The sequence below is a fragment of the Mustela lutreola genome, chromosome 1 (genome assembly GCF_030435805.1).
Source record: "Mustela lutreola isolate mMusLut2 chromosome 1, mMusLut2.pri, whole genome shotgun sequence".
NCBI lineage: Eukaryota > Metazoa > Chordata > Mammalia > Carnivora > Mustelidae > Mustela > Mustela lutreola.
The window spans coordinates 54,859,130-54,884,704 of NC_081290.1; the positions used below are offsets into that span (position 1 = coordinate 54,859,130).

At 38.2% G+C, this 25,575-nt stretch overlaps 1 protein-coding gene across 10 annotated transcripts in view; it reads left to right on the forward strand.

The window, feature by feature from the left end:
* The first annotated feature begins 2,247 nt into the window (after positions 1–2,247).
* LCORL (ligand dependent nuclear receptor corepressor like) overlaps positions 2,248–25,575 on the forward strand; it is a 162,848-nt gene continuing 139,520 nt past the window's right edge. For 2 of the 10 annotated variants that reach the window (XM_059164808.1, XM_059164798.1), the window contains exon 1: positions 2,248–3,112. In XM_059164808.1, coding sequence (XP_059020791.1) covers positions 2,962–3,112 — 151 coding nt within the window. In that variant the 5' untranslated portion in view covers positions 2,248–2,961. The remainder of the gene's footprint in view (positions 3,113–25,575) is intronic. The other 8 variants (XM_059164862.1, XM_059164826.1, XM_059164835.1 and 5 more) reach the window with 8 other exon arrangements.

Below are 25,575 nucleotides of genomic sequence, written 5' to 3' on the forward strand. Positions count from 1 at the left end.
ATGGGCATTCCTCCCCATCCTCCCTGACACTGATTTTCAAAGAATATGCAGTTTAAGTAAGAAATAAACCCTTGTTATTAGGAGCACTGGGTGTTATACGTGAGTGATAAATCACTAAATGCTACATTTGAAACCAAGTTTACCATATATGTTCACCAACTAGAATTTACATAAAAACTTAAAAAGAAATCTTCATATAAAACTTCTGAGATTTGGGGTTGCTCTTAGTAAAGTATAACCTAGTCCATTTTGACTAAGGTAGAAATTGGTACTGAGGAGGTATGGTTGTGACAGAAAACCTAAAATATGTAGCTGTGGCTTAGAAACTCAGTGGGTGGTAGCAAGGAAACTATTGTTAGAGGCTGGAAAGTTGACAATCCATGCTTAGCTGTGGTAAAATATTTGCTAAAACCATTCATGTGTGTCTCCCATTCTTTCCCTTTCTAAATAGGAATGTTCACCAGGGTTATTCTGTTCCTACTCAAGCACTTTACGTTGAGTGTACATATGTGTATATAAACAGGGAGGATAGATATTTTCTCTTTAACAAGAGCTTTATCCTATTCTAACATAGGGACCACCAAGCATCACCCAGAGATGCTGAACTTTGAAATTAGTGCCGTTACTAAACAAAATTTTTAGATTGTCTCATTTGTCAAGAGTGAAAGTATTTTTGTAGTATAAGTTGAATGAACTGTAAATTGATGACCAGAAGGAATAGCAGTACGCACTGGTGCAATTCACCTGTAAATTTGGGTTATCTTCCTTCTAGGTAAATAGAATTATATTTCCCTGACCCTTTGAAATTAGCAAACCCATATGATTTGCTTTTGTCAAAGAAATTTGAGTGAAATTGACTTGTGTAACTTTCAGGAAGAACCAGTTTGCCTTTCATGTTCCTTTTCTATATCATACAAGTGGGGAAATTCTAGAGATTGGAACCTTCTCAAGCCTTCTGGTTGCTGGGTGAGAACCATCTGTAGTGAGACTCTGCCTTCCCCCCTTCCCCAAGCTCCTCATGAACAAGCAGATAAGCAGGATATACCATGTTTTGTTGTTTTAAGCCCCTAAAATTTTTAGATTTTTTGTTAGTACACTATAACCTAGCTCATTCTACCTAATGCAGATACTGTAAAAGTGATCATGAAAACTATAAGGCTGATCGGCTTGGCAATTGAGTGGAATCTGTAACTAAAATCATCCACTGATAATTACAAAAGCACTTTCACTAGTGATTTCACTTGCTTCTTCAATTATAACATTCTGTTAAAGGTAACTGTGACATTCAAATTTCATTCCTTTTTCTTTGTTAAAATGTAAAACCACATCCTCACTATTGAGAGGTAATGATGAACAATGAAATACTTTCTCATAGAAAAGTAAGTAAGCAAGCAAGCAGGCCAGTAAGGATAAGCCACAAAATAGGAAGGGTGGAACTGAATGCATAGGAGTTTCCAAGAAGAGTAAAGCATATTTTTGCATAAATTTCCAATACTACACAGTACTTCTCAGCAAACTTTGGGTGTCTTAGCTTTGGTTTTACCCCTGCACATATACAGAAAGCCACACACTCTGGTGCCAAAGCAAATAAATAAATTAAATATATATACATATATAGATATATAGATAGATAGATCTAGATCTATCTATCTATATATATATCATTGAAGTTTATATCCAATCAAAAGTTTTGGAAAGAAGGGATGGAGGAAGGGTCGGGGAGGAGAGAGCGAGGAAGAGAAAGTTAGTTTTCCCTCTCTCTGAAGAAGCATTTTCTCTAGCATAGCGCAGAATTTATTCCGTAACTTTTGTAAAGTGCCAAATCCCGTGTCACCCACTGTATGAAGGTCATGAAAGTGAGAGAAGCCAAGGTACAGAATCTCGACGAGTCGCTGACAAACAGGAGTTTACATTTTGCGGAGCATAATAGTTTCTCTTTTTGGAGTTCTCACCCAGCCACACCCCATCCCTCCGTAAACAATTTTCAATGAGAATCCCCTCATCTTTTCCCTAATCCTTTGCAAATATTCTTGCCTTTCAAGATCTCGTCGTCCTGAAAACTGAAATCACTGTGGGATCTCTGAATATATGGCAGTTATTTCTGATGCAGCCGAATGGCCGGCTTGATTTTCCCCGCGGTGGCGGGATGACAGTGACCAACCCCACCCCCCGCGCCACGCTCCCCCCGCCCCTTCCCCTCCGCCAAAAGTTTCCAGAACTTAAAGCACAAAACGCCGCCTGAAACGTAAAGGGGCAGACAACTCCAGCGGTTTCCACCGCTCTTCTACCAAGGAACCCAGGGAAGCTAAGACAACTGGGTCAGACTCGGCGACGCTGGCAGCGCAGTCCGGTGCTCAGCGAGCTGGAAGTTAAGCCCTCAAGCTGTAACAGCGCAAAGAAGTCAAGGACAGCTTGCAAGCCCACTGCGAGAGAACTGGGCAGCACCCATCCCTGCTGGACTACAAGGACCGGCATGCATCGCGTAGCGGCGGCAAGCTCCGCTCCGGGACCTCGGCGCAACGGAGCCTGGGAAGTGAAGTCTCCGGGCGGCCCCAGTCGCGTCGCAAAGTCAGAAGGGAGGCGTTGCTAGTCCGCTCCATCAGCACGCCTGTTTCTGGACGAGCTCCGAGCCTCTTGCTCCCGCTCAGGATTTTCGCGGGCGGCGGCAGGAACAGTATGGCTTGCTTGAGTAAACTCCGGGGGGAGGAGGGAGATGGGAGTGGATGGGGAGGCGGGGTCAGCGGAAGCGGCAGGTTGCTTCCTTCTCCTCAAGCTTCCTCCCCGCCTCTCCCTGAGGGAGCGGTGGGAGGGGGAGGGAAGGGCAAAGGGAAGGTAGTGACACGTGTCAATCAACCCCCCCTCCGGGGGGCGCGCGCTCCGGGGCTCGCGCCGAGGGCTCGCGTCCCTGCCTCGTGCCTGCGCCGCTCGTATGTAAATGAGGGCGCGTGACGCGGGACGCAGATGGACAAGGGAAGAGAGAGAATGGCCGCTGCCGCCGCCGCTGCTGCCGCCGCCGCCGCCGCTCAGTGCCGGAGCCCTAGGTGCGCGGCGGAGAGGAGAGGATTCCGGCGGGAACTCGACTCTTGGCGCCACCGCCTCATGCACTGTGTAGGTAAGAGAGACACGGGCCGGGGCCCCTGCTCCGCGCGGCGACGGCTGCCGCAGCCCGAGGAGTTTGTGGCTGAGGGGGTTAGTTGAATCTCCCGTTCGGGTCAGTTCAATGGGGGAGCGCGATGGGAGCGGCGGCGGCGCGGCGGCTCCGGCGCTCGCCTTTTGTCTGGGGGCTTCTCGCCCGGCGCGGTTCGCGCTCCTTTCCTTCATCAGCTCTTGCGCTCCTCAGGAACTGTTAGTTCGGACCCGCTCGCCGAGACCCCGAGGAAACCGCTCGCTCGCGCTTTCCCCGAAACTCCGCGGCGCCCCTCGCAGCCTGCCGTCCACCCTGTCGCGGGGCAGGCAGCGGCCCGGCGGGTCGGCCTCCGGGTGGAGGGGAGCCGACGGGCAGGGCCGGAGGGAGGAAGGCGGGCTGGTCCGCGCCCCCACCGGGCGCACACACACCCCCTTCTCACCGCGGGCGGCCGGGCCGGTCGATACAGCCGAGTTCCCGGGGACTGGGACCGGGGCGACCCCGGGCGCTCGCGGGGCGGGGGTCGCGGGTGGGCCGGCGGGGGGCTAGGGGCGGCGGGGGCGTCGCCCGAGGGGCGGGGGCACCCAACTCTGCCCTCTCGCGCTCGGCGGCGGCGGCGCTGTGTGTACCCCTTTAAGAAGGAGCTCCTCGAGCACTGACGGTTGGGATTTGAAGTTCTTCCTCCCTCTTTGGAAGTCTGGACGGATGGGGGGTGTTGCCATGGTGACAGCACCCTTTCCCCCTCCCCACCTTGCCCCCCCCTCCTTTTCCCCTCGCGGACGCCGGGACGGCTCGGGTCCTCTTGTACTGTCATGTGATGGACCCTTCCCTGCACATTCACGCACATCGCCCTCCCCATCTCCCATCCCCGTTCTCTTGCAGTTCCATCTTCCCTTTCGGTGGGGTCGGAATCGTTTTGCTACAAACTTCTGGGCTCGGGGCTGTCATTCTGCGGGTTGCTCGGGGTGGCAGGAGATTATGGGAACTCCCCACCGTGCCGCGGTCGCTTTTTTGTCTGAGTGAGTGTGCGAGGAGCTGTTACCCAGCAAGCTGGTTTAGTGAGCATAGAAGGGACTATGAGGGTTATGGGATGGGGTGTGTTGTGCTTGTTTGTGTTGGAAGGGGGTGTGGGTTGGAGAGTGGGAGAAGAGTATAAAGGAAGGTTGCATTGTTTTAAGGAGTGGATGGGTAGTGATAGCAGCTTGCTCGACTGGCGATTAAATCTTGGCATTTGGAGTTGAGGAGTAGTAACCTTAGTGCCTTAAGAAAACAACTCTATTACATTATTTCCATCTGTTCTTGCGCCACCTCGCGCCCCTTTTCTTCCACCCCCACTCAGATTTGTTTGGTTAGTACCTGAAGATCTTTCTTGTTTTTCCCTAGTGAAAAGAAGACCGTGGTAGAATAAACTAGTGCAGCTTCAGCTTAGAAATGTGCCTGCAGAATACAGTGGATATGGGAAGATGTGCAAGAAGGAAGCTTACTCCGACTAGGAACATTTAAGTTCACTTTAAGCAATAAACTGTTTTATCCTTATAAAATATATTTTGGTCTTACTTTAGGAAACATTCTGGGAAATAGCTTTATCAAGTATTTATAAGTGATTTTAGTTCTTAGAAAAAGTTAAAAAAAATTTTTTAAACCCTCACGGTATTCTTTTATAAAAATGTTAAGCCAAATGTTGCTAGTGCTTCCTGAATACAAAACGGACCCATTTTTATAATTGCTTATGTAAAGATCTCTTCCAGTGACAACCTGTTTAGAAATTGTTGAGTTCATTCGGTGAGAATAAGGCAGGATGACAGCACTGAAGCACTGATTCAGGATAAAATTGTGTTAAGTTTTACCGAGGCACGCAGTGATCTGTAGATGTTTTCCGTCAGTTTTTATGTTTTGGAATACTTTGAGGTTTTCTCTTTTCTTCTTGTTGGATACATTATGTATGGCTCTGTATCACAAAAATATGTGTAGTTTTGAAAAATAGTCAATTTTTAAACATGACATTGGATTTGATGGAAAAAGGGATTTATTTAGAATATCTTTCTGCCTTATCAACACACAAGTAGAACTCAATTGAAAATTGAGTTGATGTGGTATGTGTAACATGCAATCTCTATATTATATTTTTAATGTATAAATGTACTGTATTTGAAAAGACATTTTTTCCTGGGCTCTAACTATATTTGAGAATTGTTTCTCATAGTCAGTCAAGAGACCTAGTAAAACCCATCTCATCTTTTTTTTCATTATTTTTCATAAACAATAAAACTTTTAAAATAGGATATACACTTGTTGGTTGGTTTTTTCCAGTATCCTATATGTGAAGCACTTATTCATAGTGAGAATTAGGATTAAATATAGTTTGTGTCATTATTTTAAATTACCTTTTGCTATTAGCGTGCTTATATTCAATACTTTGTAAATCTATTTACAAAAAAGCTCAAATCTTTTTCCTTTTTGCATGTGTGTGAATATATGTATATATCTGTATTGAATATATTCAGTGCTCTTATTGCTTGAAATAATTTTCAGAAATTATACTTTCTATAATTTGGGAAAGAAAATTATCCCCAAATCTTATTTTTATGAGACAGAAATTGTAAGCAATATCCTGGGGTTATACAGCGAATTAGTATTGAGCCAGTAGTGAAGTTTTAAATCTCAATTCTTAGCCCAAGTTTTTAAACTAATCTGATTTTTTTAATAACTCATATAATATTCTAATTTCATAAGGGAAAAAGTTCATTTTAGTTGTCATGACTATTGGAAGTTAGCTAAGATGCTTAACTCTTGATATGGAAATTGATGTTTGCTTTTCTCTTTTTGTGGAACTAATGTCTTTAGGTTAGGTTTGTAACTACTCTGAGATTTATTCCTGGTTTTTCTTTTTTACAATTTAATTGAAAAGTTCTACGAACTCTTATGTCCTAATTAATAGCTCTACTTACAATGTGGTGCTTTTTATAATTTTCCTATAATCCTATACAATGCTATAATTTTGAGTATGCTCAGCTAACAAATGTTTGAGTGCTTATTGGATATAGTAAATAGTATCCTAGTACTCAGTATGACATTGAGTGGTAATGGTTAAAGTCTCGGGTCTTATGAAATATATAATACAATTAGTATCTGATAAGTCATTAAATTTAAAACAAAGTCAAGCATAAAAGAAATGTATTAGCATATTTTTAAATATTACCAGGTCTTATATAGTCTATTAGGATATTCAGTCTGGGAGATAGGCCTAGTTCTTTGTTTTTCTACTTTGGGCTAACTTTTAATTTTGATAAAATTTCAAATTTATAAGAAAAGTTGGAAGGCTAGTACAAGAGAAAGTAGGAAGGTAGCTATGTACGCTTATTCACATTCACCAGTTGTATTACATTATGTTGCATTTATCATTCTTGCCTTATAGCTATTTTTTTCTGAACCATTTGAGGATAATTTAGTGATATCATTCCTCTATTCTTAAATTCTTTAGTGTGTATTTCCTAAAACCAAGGATATTATCTTATGTAACCACAGTGTAAATTATTAAAACCAGGAGATTTAAAAATGACATAATACTATTATCTATTTCATAATCCATGCTCAATTTTTATCTCGTTTATCTATAAGCTCCCCCTACCTCCCAGTCTTGGATCATGTATTGTATTTCCTTGAAATATCTGTTTTGTCTGTCTTGATCTGGGACACTTCCTCAGCCTTTCTTGTTTTTCTTGACCTTGACATTTTTTAAAAGTACAGGATGGTTATTTTGTGGAATGTCCCTAATATGAATTTGTCTGTTGCTTTCTCATGACTAGATTGCTTATACATATTTGGCAGGAATACCTCTCAAGAGATGTTCTTTCTTTATCAGTACATCATATCTTGAGGTTCATAATGTTGGTTTGTCCCAATGTTGGTGATGTTAGTTTTGAAAATTTGAGTAAGGTGGTATCTCCATATTTCTTCTTCAAAGTTATTATTTATCCTTTTACAATTAATAATGTAATTCGTAGGGAAGATATTTTGAGGAACAGAATATTAACATAGTCTCATCAGTATTTCACCCACAAGTTTTAACATCCATTCATGATTTTCTAACTTTGTCATTCCTTCTATAATTAGTACTTGGTAGTCTGTCATAAAGCAATCTTTCCTATCTCCTCTATTATTTATTTATTTATCCAGTTATTTTTATCAACATGAACTCATAGATTTGGAGGTTATTTAATGGTTAAATCCATTATAATCATTACTTTGATTCCCCGATTGTCTTGGATTGGTCTTTGGGAGCCTCATCAAGCTGGTTCCAGTGTTTTTTGGCAAGTCACACCTCTCACCCTCATCTCTCAAATGACTTTTTGAGCACTTCCTTCCTGCCCAAACAAGATATTCCAGGTTCATCTTGTACTTAACCTGTCCCAGCCCTGACATAAATTATTTCTCCAAAGAACTCTCCATTCTTTTTAGTGGAGAATAAATTTAGACACCAAAATCTGAACACTAGGTTTCAGGACTGTTTTTAAACCCTATTTTTTTCTCATCCAGAAGCCAATACTCTGTGTAACTAATTTGCCTAAGCTTGCAACAACAAAATAAAATGGCAAAGATCTGATTAGAATCATTCTTTAAACTCCAGTTCCTTTTGTACATACCATTGTTGTCCAGTAGAAATATAATGGGAGCCAAATATTTAATTTAAAATTTTCTAGTAACCACATTTGAAAAGCACATTTTTAAGTCACTAACCTCAAAATATTGTAACATTAATCCATACCAAATTATTAATGAGTTAGTTTACATTTTTTAATATTAAATTTTTGAAGTTAGGATTTTATACATCTAACACATCTTAATTTTGAACTAGCCACATTTCAAGTTAATAGCTACATGTGGCCAAGTGGCTACCTCATTGGACAGCACAGTTTTATAGTATAATAGCTCCAGCCAACACTTGATACTATGGTACCACTTATTTCAAATGTGTTAATATTAACCAAACCCACAACTTAATTTCTCTTTCTTCAGATCTTTTATTTGTATAGAAAATACAGCAAATAAATAGGCTCTGGAGCTAGAGTACCTGTGTTTGAAACATAGTGTTACCACTTACCAATGTAGACAAGTTACTTAACCGCTCTGTACTTTGGTTTCTTATCTGTAAATTGGAGATAATAAAGTGGTTTGAGAATTAATTATGTTGATATATGTTAATATGTGTCTACCATATAAAAACATTCCATTCCATAAATGTTAGGTATTATTATTAGTGATTTACAAGGTTATTAGCTTTGAGCTTTATGTTTTTGTCAATAGATTTTTTTTTCTGGTGGGAATGCTGATAAACTAATAAAAGGATCATGAGGCATATTAGAGGAAAAGATAGTGAGGGCTTGCATGATCTATATTCTAGGGTTATTTTGGAGTCACAGAGTCAGAGTTTTAGAATCACAGTATATCATTTGGCATAATACTGTCTTTTCATATATGGAGAGATCAAAAGAATGATGCCTTCCTACATTCTAAGGAATCTTTTGGCTTTGGAGTACCTGAATACAAGAAATTAGTTTAAATTCATTTTAATATATTTTTTAAGATTTTTATTTATTTATTTGAGAGAGAGAATGAGAAGGGGGAGGGTCAGAGGAAGAAGCAGACTCCCTGCCAAGCAGGGAGCCTGATGTGGGACTAGATCCCTGGACTCCAGGATCATGGCCTGAGCCGAAGGCAGTCACTTAGCCAACTGAGCCACACAGGTGCCCAGTTTAAATTCATTTAAAAAATTTGTATCATACTAGATCATCTTGAAGCTACTATGTGTCAGTACCTTCTCTTTTTTACTCTTCCTGTTAAACACATCACTGTCTTAGAGCTTTGCATACTGCATGTGTTTGTAGAGTGGGCTTTCTTCCAAAATACCTGTGCCATTTATAATAGCGGTAGGGGTATCAGAGGCTAGTCTCTTCCTCTATTTTTAGCCTGTGAAGAAGTTATGGGAGCACTTCATGGAGCTGTGACTCTTTAAAGATAGGGACAGTCCAGGTAAATAAAATTCTATATAATCAACTTGACACTTCTTTCTTCTGGCTTCTTGCATTCTGCTCTTTTGTCTGTCCACTGACTTCTGCTTCATCTGTTCGTTATTGCCATGTAACTTCCAGAAGAGTAAATCTCCTTAGAAATCTGAATTTGATGGGGATTGGTATGGATAGGTCCACCCAAAAACCTTGGCACTTGGCTGTACAACTATTTTTTCAAGCACTTGCTGTTGTTTTACCAATTTAAAAAGGTGTAAATTATGGCACAAATTACATGCACAAGGCAGATGGGATCTATGATGATAATGAATAGTTGGGTGGTTAAGATGTGTATCCACATTTGTCTTTACATTTGGTCTATCAGTGGATTTTGCATGTAAAATTTGAAATTCTGTGTACTCCTGGATTATTTTATACTTGGAAAATTAAAATTATGCCATTCTTAGAACCAAGCAGTCTATGAAACTTGTATTTTTGCAGATGTTAGATATAGACTACAAGCTGGTCTAAACATATCATAGCCTCCTGCATCGTGCTGTCTCTTCATGTCCATGCTGTTTCCTTTGGCTGGCTATCTGAGTGCATCCCTCGCTGCTTGGCTGTGCACCCTGATATTGTTATTATGTGTTCTCCATGTTCCCCTGACTTGTCTGACTTTCAGTTCTGGTCTTTAATTCTACCACAGTGCAGTCCTGGGAGGAGGAACAAAGGCATGTAGATTTTTGGATATGTAATTTTTTTTCTTTATTAGTAAATCCAGCCTTTCAATTATAATATTCTACATTTTTTTATGTGTGGATTTCCTATCTTTTTCTTTTTTCAATAGTATTCCTTCATATATATATATGTATATATGTACACATGCATACATGCATATATATGTGTGTATATATATATATCTCCAGCATTCATGTGTGATAGATAACAATTGGTTAGAGCACTAAATTCATACATTCAAAATTTGGAGGACCCATTTAACTTCATTAGACTCCATACTTAGGGCTGAATCTATCGTTAAGCAATTCTTTCAGAAGTTTTTACTCCCCACAGAAAGTAAAAGAATTTGAAACTTAATGAAGAATCACTTTTCTATATCTCATTTTATACAGTTTTCTAATGGTAGACAACAAACCTAACATGCTTATTTCATTCACTTCTTGTTTTTCTTTTTTCTGTATTTTTATTTGTTGCCAAGTTATTATTACTTTCTTTATGGTTTCTCACAGATTAGTTTTTATAATGAAGTAAGCACGTTGGGCAGACAGATAAGATTTTAGTTTATATCTATGTGCATTGCTGGTTTTATTGTCTTTCAGTCTAGCTTATAATCTTTATTAAGTTATTATTTGGAATACCTGCTTTGGTTTTATAGTTTACAAAGCAGTAGCATCTTCCATTTGTCTTTCTTCATAAAAGTAAAACCTCATAATCATATTCAGTAGTTGATGATAGTTTACCAGACTGCTTTTTCCCCATTTGTTTGTCTAGCTTCTTCTTTACAGCCCATATATTTTCATCTGCTTTTAATTCTCTTTTGTACACATTGCCCCAGATTCCCACTTGTTTTTTTAGTTGTATTTTCTACCATACATCCTCGGTCACTTTTAAAAATCAATTGCAACCTAGAGTCTATTCTAAGGTATTTATTGAAAAACAAATTTGAGACCTTTCTTCATTCGAATAGGCCAGTTCTTTTTACTCTTTATCATGCCTTAAGAAATCTTAACATTCCTTGAGCAGAAGAAGGGGACCCTCAAAATAATCCACTGAACTTTTACACTAAAAAGTAAGGCAGTTGGCTTTAAGTGGGAAAACGAGAAGACCGTAGTATCACCAAATCTAATGAGAGGACTGTTATAACAAGAAAGGATCCTTACATATTATTGAGATGTTAAGTACCTTCAAACAGGAAAGTATACATTGTTTTTGACACCATTTAGGTTCTAGGTGACATAACTGGTAATTTTAGCAGTGTGGTGGGGAGGGAAGCCATATTGTAATAAGCTAGAAAATAATTAAGATGTATATAAGAGGAGATAGCATTTGTAGTAGACTACTAATTTGAGAAGCTGCATTTGAGGAAAAACAGATAAATGAAGCAGTAATTGGATGAACCTGGGGTCTAGGGATATTTAGGTGGGAGATAACCATTATGATGGGGAATGCTTTTTTGAATCAGTAATAATTGACAATTACTTGGTATATTATTTAATTTGACACTTGAATGCAACAAGATATTGAGACATATAAATAGAATGGGCTTGGTTTGACTCACTGAATGTGAACTATAAAAGTATCTCTTGGGGCGCCTGGGTGACTCAGTTGGTTAAGCATACTTCTGCTTTTGGCTCAGGTCATGATCCCAGGGTCCTGGGATTGAGTCCCACATTGGGCTCTTTGCTCAGTGGGCAGCCTGCTTCTCCCCCTCCCTCTGCCTGCTACTCCCCCTGCTTGTGCGCACACACACACACACTCTCTCACTCTCTCTCTGGTGTGTGTATGTATCAAATAAATAAATAAAATCTTTTAAAAAAAATCAGGATTTTTATTCTTCAAAAAATACTTTCCTAATTAAGTTCATCACTAAAATACATGCAGAATTAGTGTGTTACACAATTTAAAGGAATCATTTTTTTCTCCAATTAATTTACTTCTGTCAGTTAATCGTCAAATAACATGAGTCCTGCTGTGTGTGCCAGTTAATGGGGTGTAATTCTATGTTTCTTCCTTACTGGGTTCTGAACTGAAAATAGACTTAGGAATCAGAGATTAAAATATTAGCTTTTTAAATGGTAGGTTATACAGAAGAACGTGGCTTGGAATTGAGGCCAAATCTCAATTTTTTTTTACTCCCTGTCCCCCTTAATTGAATTTACCACCTTATCAAAGATAGAGCAGCCAGCAGGAGGCTCTGTGCCTGATAGAGCTTGGTGAATTTACCATGTGATTTGCTTATTGGTAGGTATGACCATGTAGGCAGAGTGAGACTTAGGCTTGGCCATGCATGAAAATGACCTTTAAAACATTAATTCATCCCATTAGGAACAACTATCAGGATGTTGCCAATATTAGTCATTCCTCTTTCCTTTGGGAGGACTGAATAAAGGGTAGAGAAAAGGGCAGAAGCCTCTTTCAAAATACTTCCCCTAAGAATGTGAAAATTGTTGGGAGAGGTGGGGACTGTGGGTGGGTAAAAAGCTTATTGTATATACTAGGAATAAGGCTTAGATTTTGCTTTTATTAAAGCACTCACAGTTATCAGGGATATTAAGTATTAAAGTTTGTGTAATGTAATGGAAAGAGAGAAGCAGAAACAATTTTGATTCAAAGTGATGAGGCTTCCAAAGATTGAGTGAAAGCAGAAGTTGGCAAACTTTTTTTTTTTTTTAAATATTCCTTATGCTGTACTTTTCATCTCCTGACTTACTTATCTTATAACTAGAAGTTTATACTTCTTAATCCCCTTTATCTATTTTGCCCATCCTTGCACCCACCTCCCCTCTGGCAATAACCAGTTCCCTGTATTGAAGGGTCTGGGTGTTGTTTTGTTTTTTAGATACCTCATATAAGTGAAATCATGTGGTACTTGTCTTTCTCTGTCTGACTTATTTCATCTAGCATAATACCCTCTCGCTCATCACTGTTGCTGCAAATGGCAAGATCTCATTTTTGTTTTATGACAGAGTAATATTCTTTTGTGTGTGTGTGTGTGTGTGTGTGTGTGTATGTATCATGTCTTTATCCATCCATCAATGGATGTATTGATTGGCTGTAGTAAATAATGCTGCAATAAAAATATGGGTGCATATATCTTTTTGAATTAGTGTTTTTGTTTTCTTTGGGTAAATACCCAGTAGTAGAATTACTGGATCATATGGTGTTTCTATTTTTAGTTTTTTGAGGAACCTCCATATCGTTTTCCACAGTGGCTGGACTTTGTTACATTTCTACCAGTAGTGCATAAGCATTCCCTTACTCCACATCCTCTCCAGCACTTGTTATTTCTTGTCATTTTGATATTAGCCATTCTTACTGGTGCGAGGTAATATCTCATTGTGGTTTGATTTGCATTCCCCTGATGATTAGTGATGTTAAACATATTTTCTTGTGTCTGTTGGCCATCTGTATGTCTTCTTTGGAAAAATGTTTATTCAGCCCATTTTTTGAATTGTGTGTGTGTGTGTTGAGTTGTATATGTTCTTTATATATTTTGGATTTTAACCCTTTATCAGATATATCATTTGCAAATATCTTCTCCCATTCAGTAGGTTGGCTTTTTGTTTTGTTGATGCGGTTTTCTGTGCTGTACAAAAGCTTCTTTGTAAAGTGCTGGATAGTAAATTTGGTCTCTGTTGCAGCTATTCAACTTTACTGTTAAAGTGCAAAAGCAATATATAAATGAATGGCCATGGCTGTATTCCAGTAAAAAGTTATTTACAAAAATAGCCAGATGTGGCCTACAGATTATAGTTCGCCGATCCCTATGTTAAATGAACTAGTGGGAGAGTAGGTCAGAGGCAACAGGCAGAAGGATAGTGTAAACAAAAGTATAGAAGTCTAAATAATGATATATTCTGAAAATATTCAGCATTCTAGTGTCATTGGAGTATAAGGTGGGAGTAGGGAGGAGGACTGGAAGTATAAATTACGTCTTCTATAAGGAAGAAATTATGAGTCTTAAAGTTTTTTTTTTTTAACGGGTAATAAGCATGATCAGATAAGTTGGCTTATGTTCATTTTAAACATCTGCTGTTGGTTCAGGTTTGAGGGGGGTTTTTTTGGTCTGTAATAGTTTTAAGAAGCTCAAATTGAAGCTGGAAAAATGGGCAATCTCCACATCAATATATTAATGAAGATGTTGGATTGCTGAAGTATTTGCAAGTGGCACCCTTCTTTTCTGCCTGGGCTCTGAACAACTTGAAAAATAAGGAAAAGGTTGGGAGCCAAAAAATCACTTCTTCTACTGATCAGACAAGGTTAAAGGAACAGCTTGGTGGGAGAGTCACATCATCTGCCACTGGCCAACTTACCCAACCAATCCTAGGCATACTAGGGAAGCAGAGCAAAATATGAGTTCTCTGCAGGTATGTTTTCCCAATAGCTCACTCCCAAGGGGAAAGGAAGCAGAACTGAACTCTGTCTACTCAGTTGTTCTTTACAAAATCACCAATCAGATCATGCAGTTGGTTCACTTCCCTACGGGTGAAGAGATGCTCATATTGTGCTTGTGAAGCACCTTTCCTCATAGAAATGGAGAGCAAGGAAAAGTTGTTATTCCTCACCAGGCTACTTTTTTGCAGAGTTGTATCTGTAGATAAGTTCAGCTGTTATTATACTGAAAAGTCAAACTTACATATTCTGGATATTTAAAAAAATATTTAATTCTAGTGTTTGAAATAACCATATTTCTTAAACTCTTCTTTAATGAACTAGATTTTCTACAGACCTGTGTAAAATAATTGAATAAAGTCCATGTTTGGTGAGAAAAGAAAGATAATACTAACTTCTTTATCAAGTGACTTTTTAAATTTAGAAAGAATAGAGCACTATTTTTTTAGGTGAGAAAAGCAGATACTTTGATAAATTATGCTTTTAATCAGCTCTGATTATGGGTGCTTATGCAGTTTATTCACTGGTATCTCTTTCTTTAAAATGTTATCAATTCTTCCTTATCCTCTTTCTCTTCTCTTTCTGAACAAGTCAGTACCAAAACCATCAGGTGGAACAAAGCAAGGGTAAGTGTCTACACTGAATGGTGTATGTGGGGGGAGAGAGCCACCTCTTCTCAGAGGAGTGGAATGTCAGAGCCTGATGGGGATAAGGAGGGTCCCCATGTAGGTTGATGGAGTTTCAAGAGGTGAAGAGTATTCTGCCTATAAGGGCATGCTGGTGCAAGTTGTCAGAGTCCCAGCAGGGTATCTGTGAAGCATAGTAGACCTGATATGAGGGAGGATTGGCTGTTCTAGTAAGGAGTGTTCAGACCTGAACAGGGTAGGAAGATAAAGAGGGCATCTGCTTGGAGAAAGGGTAGGAAAGAAAAGCATCCATGTAGGGGGTAACCTGGTGTGGATGTATTGAGGCTCAGTTGGATGAGGAGGAAGTTGATGCGTGGAAACATCCCAGTGTAAGATGTCAGAGTCTGAGGGTGGGGAGAGGAAGGCATCCCATGGAGGGTCACCTCAGCATAGGTAGGATGTTAGAGCCTGAGCAGCAGGAGGAGGATATTCTTGTAGGAGGGGTGCCAGGCATGAGAAATAGGGACCTGAACAAAGTGAGTAAGTTGTATACATGAGGGAGGTGTGGGGGTATTAGTGCAGAGAAGGGTGAGGAAAGTATCCCTGTAGGGAAGGGGAGACAGCCACACATCGGTTACATACAGGGAGACTGGTCAAAAAAATAAATATTAAAGGTAATCGGAGCCAGGCCTCTCACTGTTGAGAGGGGAGTTTCAAATGTGGAATTGGGGAAAACTAGAATGCTCTCTGTAGTGTTGGACTGGAAATGAGATATTGGTGTGAATTCATGGTTTTCATTATGTATAGATTAGAAATATAGAAGTTAATGTGTGTGTATGTATACATACTTATGCCCTATACTGTTCACTGAGGAGGGGCCCTAGTAGCAGTGACAGTCCAGTAACATTGTACATAATGTGTCATTATTAATTTCCTGATTTTAATAGTTGTATTACTAAAAGAATGCTTTGTAGGAATTACTTGTTAAAAGGATTCAAGGGTGGAGGAACATGATATAGGCCATTTACTCTCAAATAGTTGGAAAAATGATAATTTGTATCATACTTAAAACATTTTATATAAACTTAAAAATTGTTACAGGAGCACCTACATGGCTCAGTCAGTTAAGCGTCTGACTTTTCCATCTCTTTTGAACTTTTCCAAAGAATGGTGAATGATCAAATAGAAGGGTTCTGGGATCAAGCCCTGCATCAGGCTCCCCATTCAGTGGGGAGTCTGCTTATCCCTTTGCCTCTCCCTCTCTCTCTGTTCTCTCTCTCTCTCTCTCTCTCAAATAAATAAATAAATTTTTAAAAATAAATACATATGTTATAAAGTAAAAATATTTAAAAGCAGTGTTGAGTCAAAATATTGCATTCTCTTGAATTAATCACTTTCAGGCCTTAAAAACACACAGTAGTATATAAATTGTAGGTTTTTCAACACTTGAAATAATGATAGCTAATATCTTTGAGTGCTTACCATGTATCATACACTATGTGTATATGTATTAATCACATTCAGTTTTCATATGTGAAATAATACATTTTTTGTTTTCATTTTACTGATTAGAAAACTGAGGCTTAGAGAAACTGCCCAAGACTTTCCATAGAGGAAGGTCTTGTGAAGGTAGAATTCACATCCAGGTCTTTACTACTCTCTTGGTCAAACCTGGTTAAAAAATTAACAAGTCTGATCCTTCCTAATCAGATAGTTATGTCTAAAGCTTTAATAAAATAGTGCTGTTCTGTTTCATTTCAGAACCCTGAGTTTAAAGAGTATGTAAAAGAGTTTTAGATTTAGACCACCTCAGTGCTTGGTTCTTGGTAAGAAATAAGAGAGAATAGGGTCTTCTGTTATTTAAAAATGCATATCTGAGTTAAGGATTCTATTTAGGTAGATTAATCAGAAATAATATACCCAGATTTCTTTCTTGGTCACTATTAGAAATAGTGGGTGGTAAGAGCATGGAGTTAGTGGGGCGAGGATTTTTGCCAGCACAGATTGTCAGTATTTTTAGTCTGAATATAAAGTTGCTCTCTATCCCAATTCCAAGAATGATGGCCATCTTCTTTCCATCTCTTCTGAATTTTTCCAAAGAATGGTAAATGATCAAATAGAGGGTAGCTAATGACAATTTATTATTTCATTTTAACTCCCTGTTTCTTCTGTTTCCCGATACCCATCTAGAGTCTAGGAAAATAGTGCCTGGTAAAAATTTTTTTAACACACCAGCATTAATGATCAGCCTAATCATACCTATCTTTTCTCCTTTGCCTTATTATTTGACCTTTTAATATTTCCATTCTGGCATCAGTATAACTTATAAATGGCTTAGAATATCCCTGTGAGTATACATTAGCTTACTTATCTAACTGATCCTACTACGTTATCTTCACTCTTCTCATCAGTCTGAACCCACAGATCCTTTCATCCTTGTTACAGAGTTTTTGCTGACCTCTCATTCTTTAGACCCATTCCAAAATTGCCCCTTTATTTTAAATCAGAAACAATAGGATTTTCAGTGTTGAAGGAAGCGCAGTTATCTGCTCTGATTTGTTGTGCATCTCTTCCTCATAGTTTTTTTCACTAAGTATTTACAGGGTCAGGCATTGTGTTAGGGAACTTAAATGCATTAGATTATTTTCCTGAAGCATAGTCTTGTAGATTACACAAGGTTTTCTTACTATAGTAAGTGCTGTAAAAGAAGCATATACAGTTATGATACAAAGGAGGATAGTGATCAGGTTTCCTTGTATGGGTCCAGGAATGGTCGGTCATAGGATGATTGTGGGATATGGAAAAGAGAGAAAATGAGTCACAAAGAAACCTTTAAGTGGAATATAATAGTAATTATTGTTATTTTTAATTCTCTTACTTTGGATTAGGCATTAAATGCTTACACTTGTGTTCATTTGATTTTCACAATAGTTATATAATTAGGAACTATTTTTATCATCCCCATTAAATAACTCACAGGTAGTAGAAAACCATTGATGGGTTTGTTTGGGTTTTTTTAAGACTTTATTTATTTATTTGTCAGAGATCACAGGCAGAGAGGCAGTGGGGGCGGAGGGGGGGGCAGGGAAGCAGGCTCTCAGCAGGGAGAGCAGAGAGCCCAATGGATGCAGGGCTCTGATGGATTTTAAGCACAGGAGTGACATAGTTTCATTTGTGGTTTTATAATGTTATTCTGCCAGTAGAGTAATAAGGGAATATGACATGCAAATCAACCAGGGGGGTGTCAAGATAGTGCAACTAAGAAATTACGAGGATCTGAAATAAGAGTAGTAGTAATGGAAAAGAAAGAAAAACTCAAAAGATATGATGCATTAGAATTAACAGATTTTAAGGGTTTTTTTGTTTGTCTGTTTTAAAGATTTTATTTATTTGACAGAGATCACAAGTAAGAAGAGAGGCAGGCAAAGAGAGAGGGGGAAGCAAGCTCCCTGCTGAGCAGAGAGCCCGATGTGGGGTTCGATCCCAGGACCCTGGAGGATCATGACCTGAGCTGAAAGCAGAAGCTTTAACCCACTGAGCCACCCAGGTGCCCCCAGATTTTAGGTATTGACGAACTATGGGCACACAGAAAAAGGGGGAAGAATAGAGAAAATTATTGTTAGGCTTCTTTTAGAAGGCCTAGTTGGGTTGTGAGACAGTTATCCAGAATAGGATATAGAGCAGCATATTTTTCATATTTCATAGTTCAAATGTTCCTACTTCTGCAGGAATGATGTGGTGCCTGTGCATTTGTGTTTTCTTAACGTTTGAAGGCCGAGGGGTGACTTTAGACCTTGATTATTATTGTGTGTGTGGTTTGTTTTTTCCTTCCCAGATTTGATTCCTCATTATCTGTCAGGAAAATTTAGCCTAGATAGACTGAGTAATTTTATGTTGTAATTGTATGTTGTTATAATAATTTTCTAATAATACAAAAATAATTTAATAATAAACATAAGTAATTTGGAAAGACTGTCTCAGATCAGTTTTCCCTAATTTTGTTGAAGTTGCTAGAGAGTAACATGGTTCATTGTAGGTTTTAGAACTGCATAGCTTTGACATACAGTGATTCCATCTTTTTTTTTTTTTAAAGATTTTATTTATTTATTTGATAGAGATCACAAGTAGGCAGAGAGGCAGGCAGAGAGAGAGGAGGAAGCAGGCTCCCTGCTGAGCAGCGAGCCCGATGTGGGACTCGATCCCAGGACGCTGAGATCATGACCTGAGCCGAAGGCAGCGGCTTAACCCACTGAGCCACCCAGGCACCCTAAAATTGATTTTTTTAAAGATTTTATTTATTTGGCAGAGAGAGATCCCAAGTAGGCAGAAAGGCAAGCAGAGAGAGAGGAGGAAGCAGGCTCCCCACCGAGCAGTGAGCCCAATGCAGGACTCGATCCCAGGACCCTGAGATCATGACCTGAGCTGAAGGCAGTGGCTTAACCCACTGAGCCACCCAGGTGCCCCGTGATTCCATCTTTTAAACAAAATCCTAAACACTTCCTTTACCTTCATTTTGTCCATGTCCTCACAGTTACTAACCTATCTCATTTTTTATTTTTTTGAGCTTTCTTCACTTACTTGTATGTCTTTAAGATATCCTAAATATAGCATATCTAAAACTGAACTCTTTCTTTTCAGGATTTATTTATGAGGGCAAGAGAGAGAAAGAGAAAGAGAGAGCTCGAGCAAACATGCAGAAGCAGAGGGAAAGGAAGAGAGAACCTTAAGCAGACTCCCTGCCTAGTGCAGTTTCCAGTGCAGGGCTGGATCCCACAACCCTGAGATCATGATCTGAGCCAAAATCAACAGTCAGACACTCAACAGACTAAGCCACCCAGGCGCCCATAAAACTGAGCTCTTGATTTCCCTCTCTTTTTGTTTTTTTCTCCAAAAATAATTTTAGTATCCGTGAGAGTTGTAAGGTGGCAGAAACCATGGGAGTACAAAAATTGGCTTGAGAGCCAAATTGGGAATAGTTTTTTGTTTTTTTTAAGTAATTGTTCTAAAGAATTAGCCCTTATTCTGATATTTGAGATTCAATTGACATTATTTTTGGAAGGTCATAGGAATGCCACTTTCTACATTCCATTCAATGAATATACTGTTACAGTTCTCTGTTTTAGACCAACCCTATGCAAACCATGATTACTCTTTGGAGAAACCAAAAGTAGCCTTCCCAGGAGAATATTTGAAAATTTGGGCATTTTATAAAATTTTTATAAATTTTTTTATATTTTATAAAAATTATTCTGGGAAATTTTAAGTATGTACAAAAGTAGAAGAGAGCATGATGAATTTCCATATTCCTGTGATCTAGCTTTAACAATATTACAAATTCTGGCCCAATTTTTAATATTGCAGACTCCACGTTGAATGCAGAGCCCTACATGGAGCTTGTTCCTACAAGCATGAGATCGCAACCCGAGTTGAAAGAAGAGTCAGATGCTTAACCAACTGTGCCACCCAGGCGCCCCTAATATTAAAATTTTTAATCAGAACAAAGCATTTTATACATTGGTTGCCTGAATGCTGTAATCCTTTTTTTTTTTTTAAAGATTTTATTTATTTGAAAGAGAGAGAGAGAATGAGGTGGGGGGGGGGAGGGAGAAGCAGATTCCCACTGGAGCAGGGACCCGAGACGGGGCTTGATCCCAGGACCCTGGGATCATGACCTGAGCTGAAGGCAGATGCTTAAAGAACAGAGCCATCCAGGTGCCACCATTTCTTATTCTAATATGAATAAACCGGGCTTACACTTTTTGTTGCAAGTAATTGTGGATTTATGTAAGAGTTGTGGAAAATACGATGTATGTAACATCTTATTTGCTTTTAGGCTTAATAATAAACTATATTTGGTTGTATATGCCTTAGTTATGAGCCAAAAAAAATTGAGTTTAGAACCCAGAAGCTTACTTTTTCCCTTTTTCTCGATTTTTCTTTCTCTCTCTCATAATTTTTCTCTCTTACCCTTTTTCTCTCTTTCTCCAATCTTTATCCTCTGTGTTTTGAATAACTCTAAGACCAGTAAGAAACCATTGCTGCTTATGTCTTGGATCTGTCTGACATTTTCTATTCCTCAAACATAACAAAGAAGGTACTGCTTATTAATAGACTCACTGAATATGCTGAAGAGCAGTTCATTGTTTTTTAATCTTGTAGAGCCACTGAATTGACAGTGATGTAACTAATGTGTCAGAATCCCTCAGAGCACTCATCTTACTTGGTTGTTGTTGAAATAACAATAACTTAATAAATTGTTTTCACATTAGTGTTAATAATATATGTCAGCACTTGTGATAATTTGGTACTTATGTCTTGAGTGTTTGTTAAAAGAACCACAGCAAATTAATTTATGGCTTAGAAAATCTGGACTTTATGAGATATAGATGGAGATAAAGATGAGCTTTATATATAGCTTTATATACAGAGATACTCACCTTTGTGTATAATTTGTGTATAATTTGTGTATAATTTGTCATTAGTAGTAATAATTGTGATGATTACAGGAGACTTAAAAAATGTGTTTTTAGTTTAATTTTAATGAACAGGATGTTCTGTTGCTATTTGTGTAAGTTACAATTTTATAAAAGATATTAAATGGAGATTTTTTTAGTAAATTGTAAATTTAGAGTACCTTTTATTCTAGATGTCACTTAACTGTGCTGTACAAATTGTTACATACTGTTTTTCAAATCAGTGATTTTTTTTTTCCTTCTTCCTTTCTGCGTAGTGGACCTCTCTGATATTTGTTGACAGTCTCTTTCTTCTTGATGTCTTTTTTTTTTTTTTAAGTTTCATATCTTCTTTCTATGCATAATTTTCCTAAACTCAAATGTGATCACATGATTCTCTGTGTAAAAAGCTTCATTGGTTTCCTGCCAACCTTAGGATAAAGTCTAAATTCATAACACGGTTTGGGGAAGTCCAGCGTAACCTGCTGCCTCTATACCACCTTACCCTTTTTGTCATTCTACCTTGGGCACTACCATCAATCAGCTGCATTAGTAGCTCAGTAATAGTAGTATAGAAATAATGCCAGCTAACATTTATTGAACACCTATTAATACTTATACCAGATATGTGCTTTATATGTATTCTATCCCTTAATCCCTGTAATAACTTTGAGTAGAGGTATGGTAGTTAGCATTTTACAGAGGAGTCACACTGAACTACTTTGGGGTTCTCAGACACTGTACCTCTGGGCTTTTGCATATTTATTTTCTCCTTTTGGATTACCAATAGCTGCTATTCACTGCTTTTTACAAACTTTTTAAAAAGTGTAACTGCAGGGGTACCTGGGTGCTCGGTGGGTTAGGGCCTCTGCTTTCTGCTCGGGTCATGATCCCAGGGTCCTGGAATCGAGCTCCCCCCCACCCCCATCAGCCTCAGCAGGGAGTCTGCTTCCTTCTCTTTATCTCTCTCTGCCTGCCTCTCTGCCTACTTGTGATCTCTGTCTGTCAAATAAATAAATAAAATCTTTTAAAAAAAAGAATTATAACTGCATAGAAAAAAGTATACGTACTTTAAACTTCAGTGAACAAACAACATATTCGTGCATCCACCACCAGATCAAGAAATAGAACCCCTTCTGAAGAAGTCTCCTCATATCTTCTCCCTATCACTAATCTCACCTTCCTTCTCAAATGTCAATAATTTTCTGACAACACCATGGATTATTTTTGGCTGTTACTGGGGAACTGTGTAAATGGAATTGTATAGCACTTATTCTTGTGTGTAGTTTCTTAAACTCAACATTATATCTGTAAGATTCATTCATGTAGTTGCCTTCAGATACAGTTCATTCCTTTTCATTGCTCTGTAATATCTTGATACATAAGTATGTATGTATGTATCACCTTTTTTCTATATTGAAGGATAATTTAGTTATTTCCAGTTTACATTATTGCCAACCATACAGTTAACATTCTTATAATTATACATTTTTTTAAAAAAAGATTTCACTTATTTATTTGAGAGACAGTGATAGAGCATGAGCAGGGAGGAGGGTCAGAGGGTGACGGAGAAGCAGACTCCCTGCTGAGCAGGGAGCCTGATGCAGGGCTCAATCCCTGGACCCCAGGATTATGGCCTGAGCCAAAGGCAATCACTCAACCAACTGAGCCACCTAAGTGTTCCACATTATACATTTTTAATTTTGGTTCAACTCTTGGATTATTTTTCTACCACATTTTAGCTGACTAGATTTCACTTTCCCTAAGAAGGCTTTCTTAGCCTCTCCAAGTTCGGATTTGGTACCCTTTTCTGTGCACTAATAACACTCTCACCTTCCTCTATCATAAACATTTATATATGTTCCACCATATTCAAAGTATGTGTGTGTGTGCACTCAAAGTGTGTGTGTGTTTCATGCAAAAGAAAAACCGTGTTTTCTCTTTCCTTGTCTTTTTGTCACTCACTGAGTACTTAAATAATAATTGAGTGAATGAGTTTTTTCAGTATAGTCACCCTTCCATTGCTTAAAAAAAATAAACATAAATCTAATGGAAATTGAATAATTTAGTTAACACTTTCTGCCATTTATTCTCTTTAGATATGTAGTTACTTTAAAATAATAAAGTTATGTTAAAATTTGTAATTTGTCAGGCATCGGTGCTGTCCCTTTTGTACTTTTTTCTTACCATACAGCAATTCGTATAAAGTTTTTTTGGAAAATGTTTTTTTTTTTTTTTTACCACTCATTGCATATTTAATAACCCCATTCGTAGCAAGTGATGTTATTTGTCCTTTGAGAGTGGTCTTGAGTTTTGTAAATAGCCAGAAGACATTGGAGCCCAGATGAGTCTTTTATGAATGATAACCTGGATCAAAAGTGAGTTAAGATTTCAAGGAATATAATATTGACTCTTTTCTCCTGTCTCCTTCCCCTTATGGGCTTAAAAACCTATCTCTTTTTACAGAATTAAGTCACTAAATTCAAGTAGAATTAAGCTGCTGAGATAAGCTGGAGTTTATAGTATATTTTGCTTTTGAGTTTCTTGTCACTTAACTTGTTTCTTTTGCACATTACTTATGTTATACTTGAATATCATTTATTTGTAAGAGTTTTTGCTTTTCATCTTGAATTTATCTTCTCTGATATTAAAATGGATGTTTTTGCTTTAACCACCATGCTCATTACTAACACTCATTTCTCCCCTCCCCTAATTAAATAATAATAGTATACCTTTAACTATTTTATTTCTCCCATTTCTGTTAGACTTCAGTTCTCTAGGCTTGTTTATCGCACACATTTTATGTAATATTTATTGATCTTGTTTGTTGTTTTGCCTTTCTTCCCCACTAAACTCTGACTTTAAGTCAAGTGTTTATTAAGAGTTTAACAAAAATGTTTTTGGAAAAAATGAAGACTATCACCTGTTTCAGTCTTCTCTAACATACTGTCATTTGCCACAAGTTTGTTTTTATATTAGTCACTTTATTATTTTAAACTTCTTCTTTTTATTGAAATACTATTAAGTATAGATGGTCTTTATCTCCCTGACAGCTCTCCTCTGTCACCCATGAAATTCAGCTACCTTATTATTATTTTTTTAAATGGGGCTTGAACTCATGACCCTGAGCTCAAGATCTGAGCTGAGATTAAAAGCCAGATGCTTAACCATTTGAGCCACCCAAGTGCCCCTCAACTAGACTTTCTTCTCCTCCTCCTCCTCCTTCTTCTTCTTCTCCTTCCTTCCTTCCTTTCTTATTAAATATTTTATTTACTTATTTGATAGAGGGAGAGAGAGCATAAGCAGGGAGAACATCAGAGGGAAAGGGAGAAGCAGACTGCCTGCTGAGCAGAGAGCCCAGTGCAGGATTCAACCAGGACTCTGGGATCATAACCTGAGTCGAAAGCAGATGCTTAACCAACTAAGTCATCCAGGTGCCCCTCAACTACATTTTATTAGACAAATCACTGTGACAGATCTCGGGGATAATACAACAAAGGCAATAATGTTGTTCCTATTGTCAAGGAGCTAAACATGAAATGTCTCAAATTGGGTTGTGAACATATTTGGAGAAGGTGGTGCTGATAACAATAAATTCTGACAAATAAGATTGGAAAAGACTTTGTGATATCATTTAGACAGTGCTTATATACCAACTCTATGTATTTTACACATGAACAAGCTGCTGCTTAATGTGGATACTCAGCTAGCTGTAAAGCTGAAAGAAAGTATTTTAGATTAGTTTGGAAGACAGGATACTTGACAGGTGAACAAAAATTATGGGGGGATGGGGATTTCAGATGTGTAAGCATAGTAAGTTGTTTCATGTAGGTGACATGTAATTTAATTATGATACATAAAATGAGGTAGACGAATAGGCAGAGGTTAGATCAGAGAAGGCCATGTATGCTATTTTAGAACATCTATAATTCATCCTGTAAGGAATAGGGACCAAAGAGTTTTAAGTAGAGTTAATAAAGCCTTTTACTCATTTAAATGGTGGAAGTTGATTAGAATAATGACCCTGATATCTGTTATAGGAGCCTTAGTAACAGAGAGTTACTCCAGCAGACTTCACATTTTCTGTGTTGGTAAGAATAATGTTTATAGAGGTGCATCTTTAAGATAACAAAGTTTCACTCTTTGGAATTATAAAATTTTTTTTCAATTTGTGAACTCTCTCGGGCTTCCAGAAAATTTATGGAGTGTACTATTATGTATATCCAAGTACCCTCCAT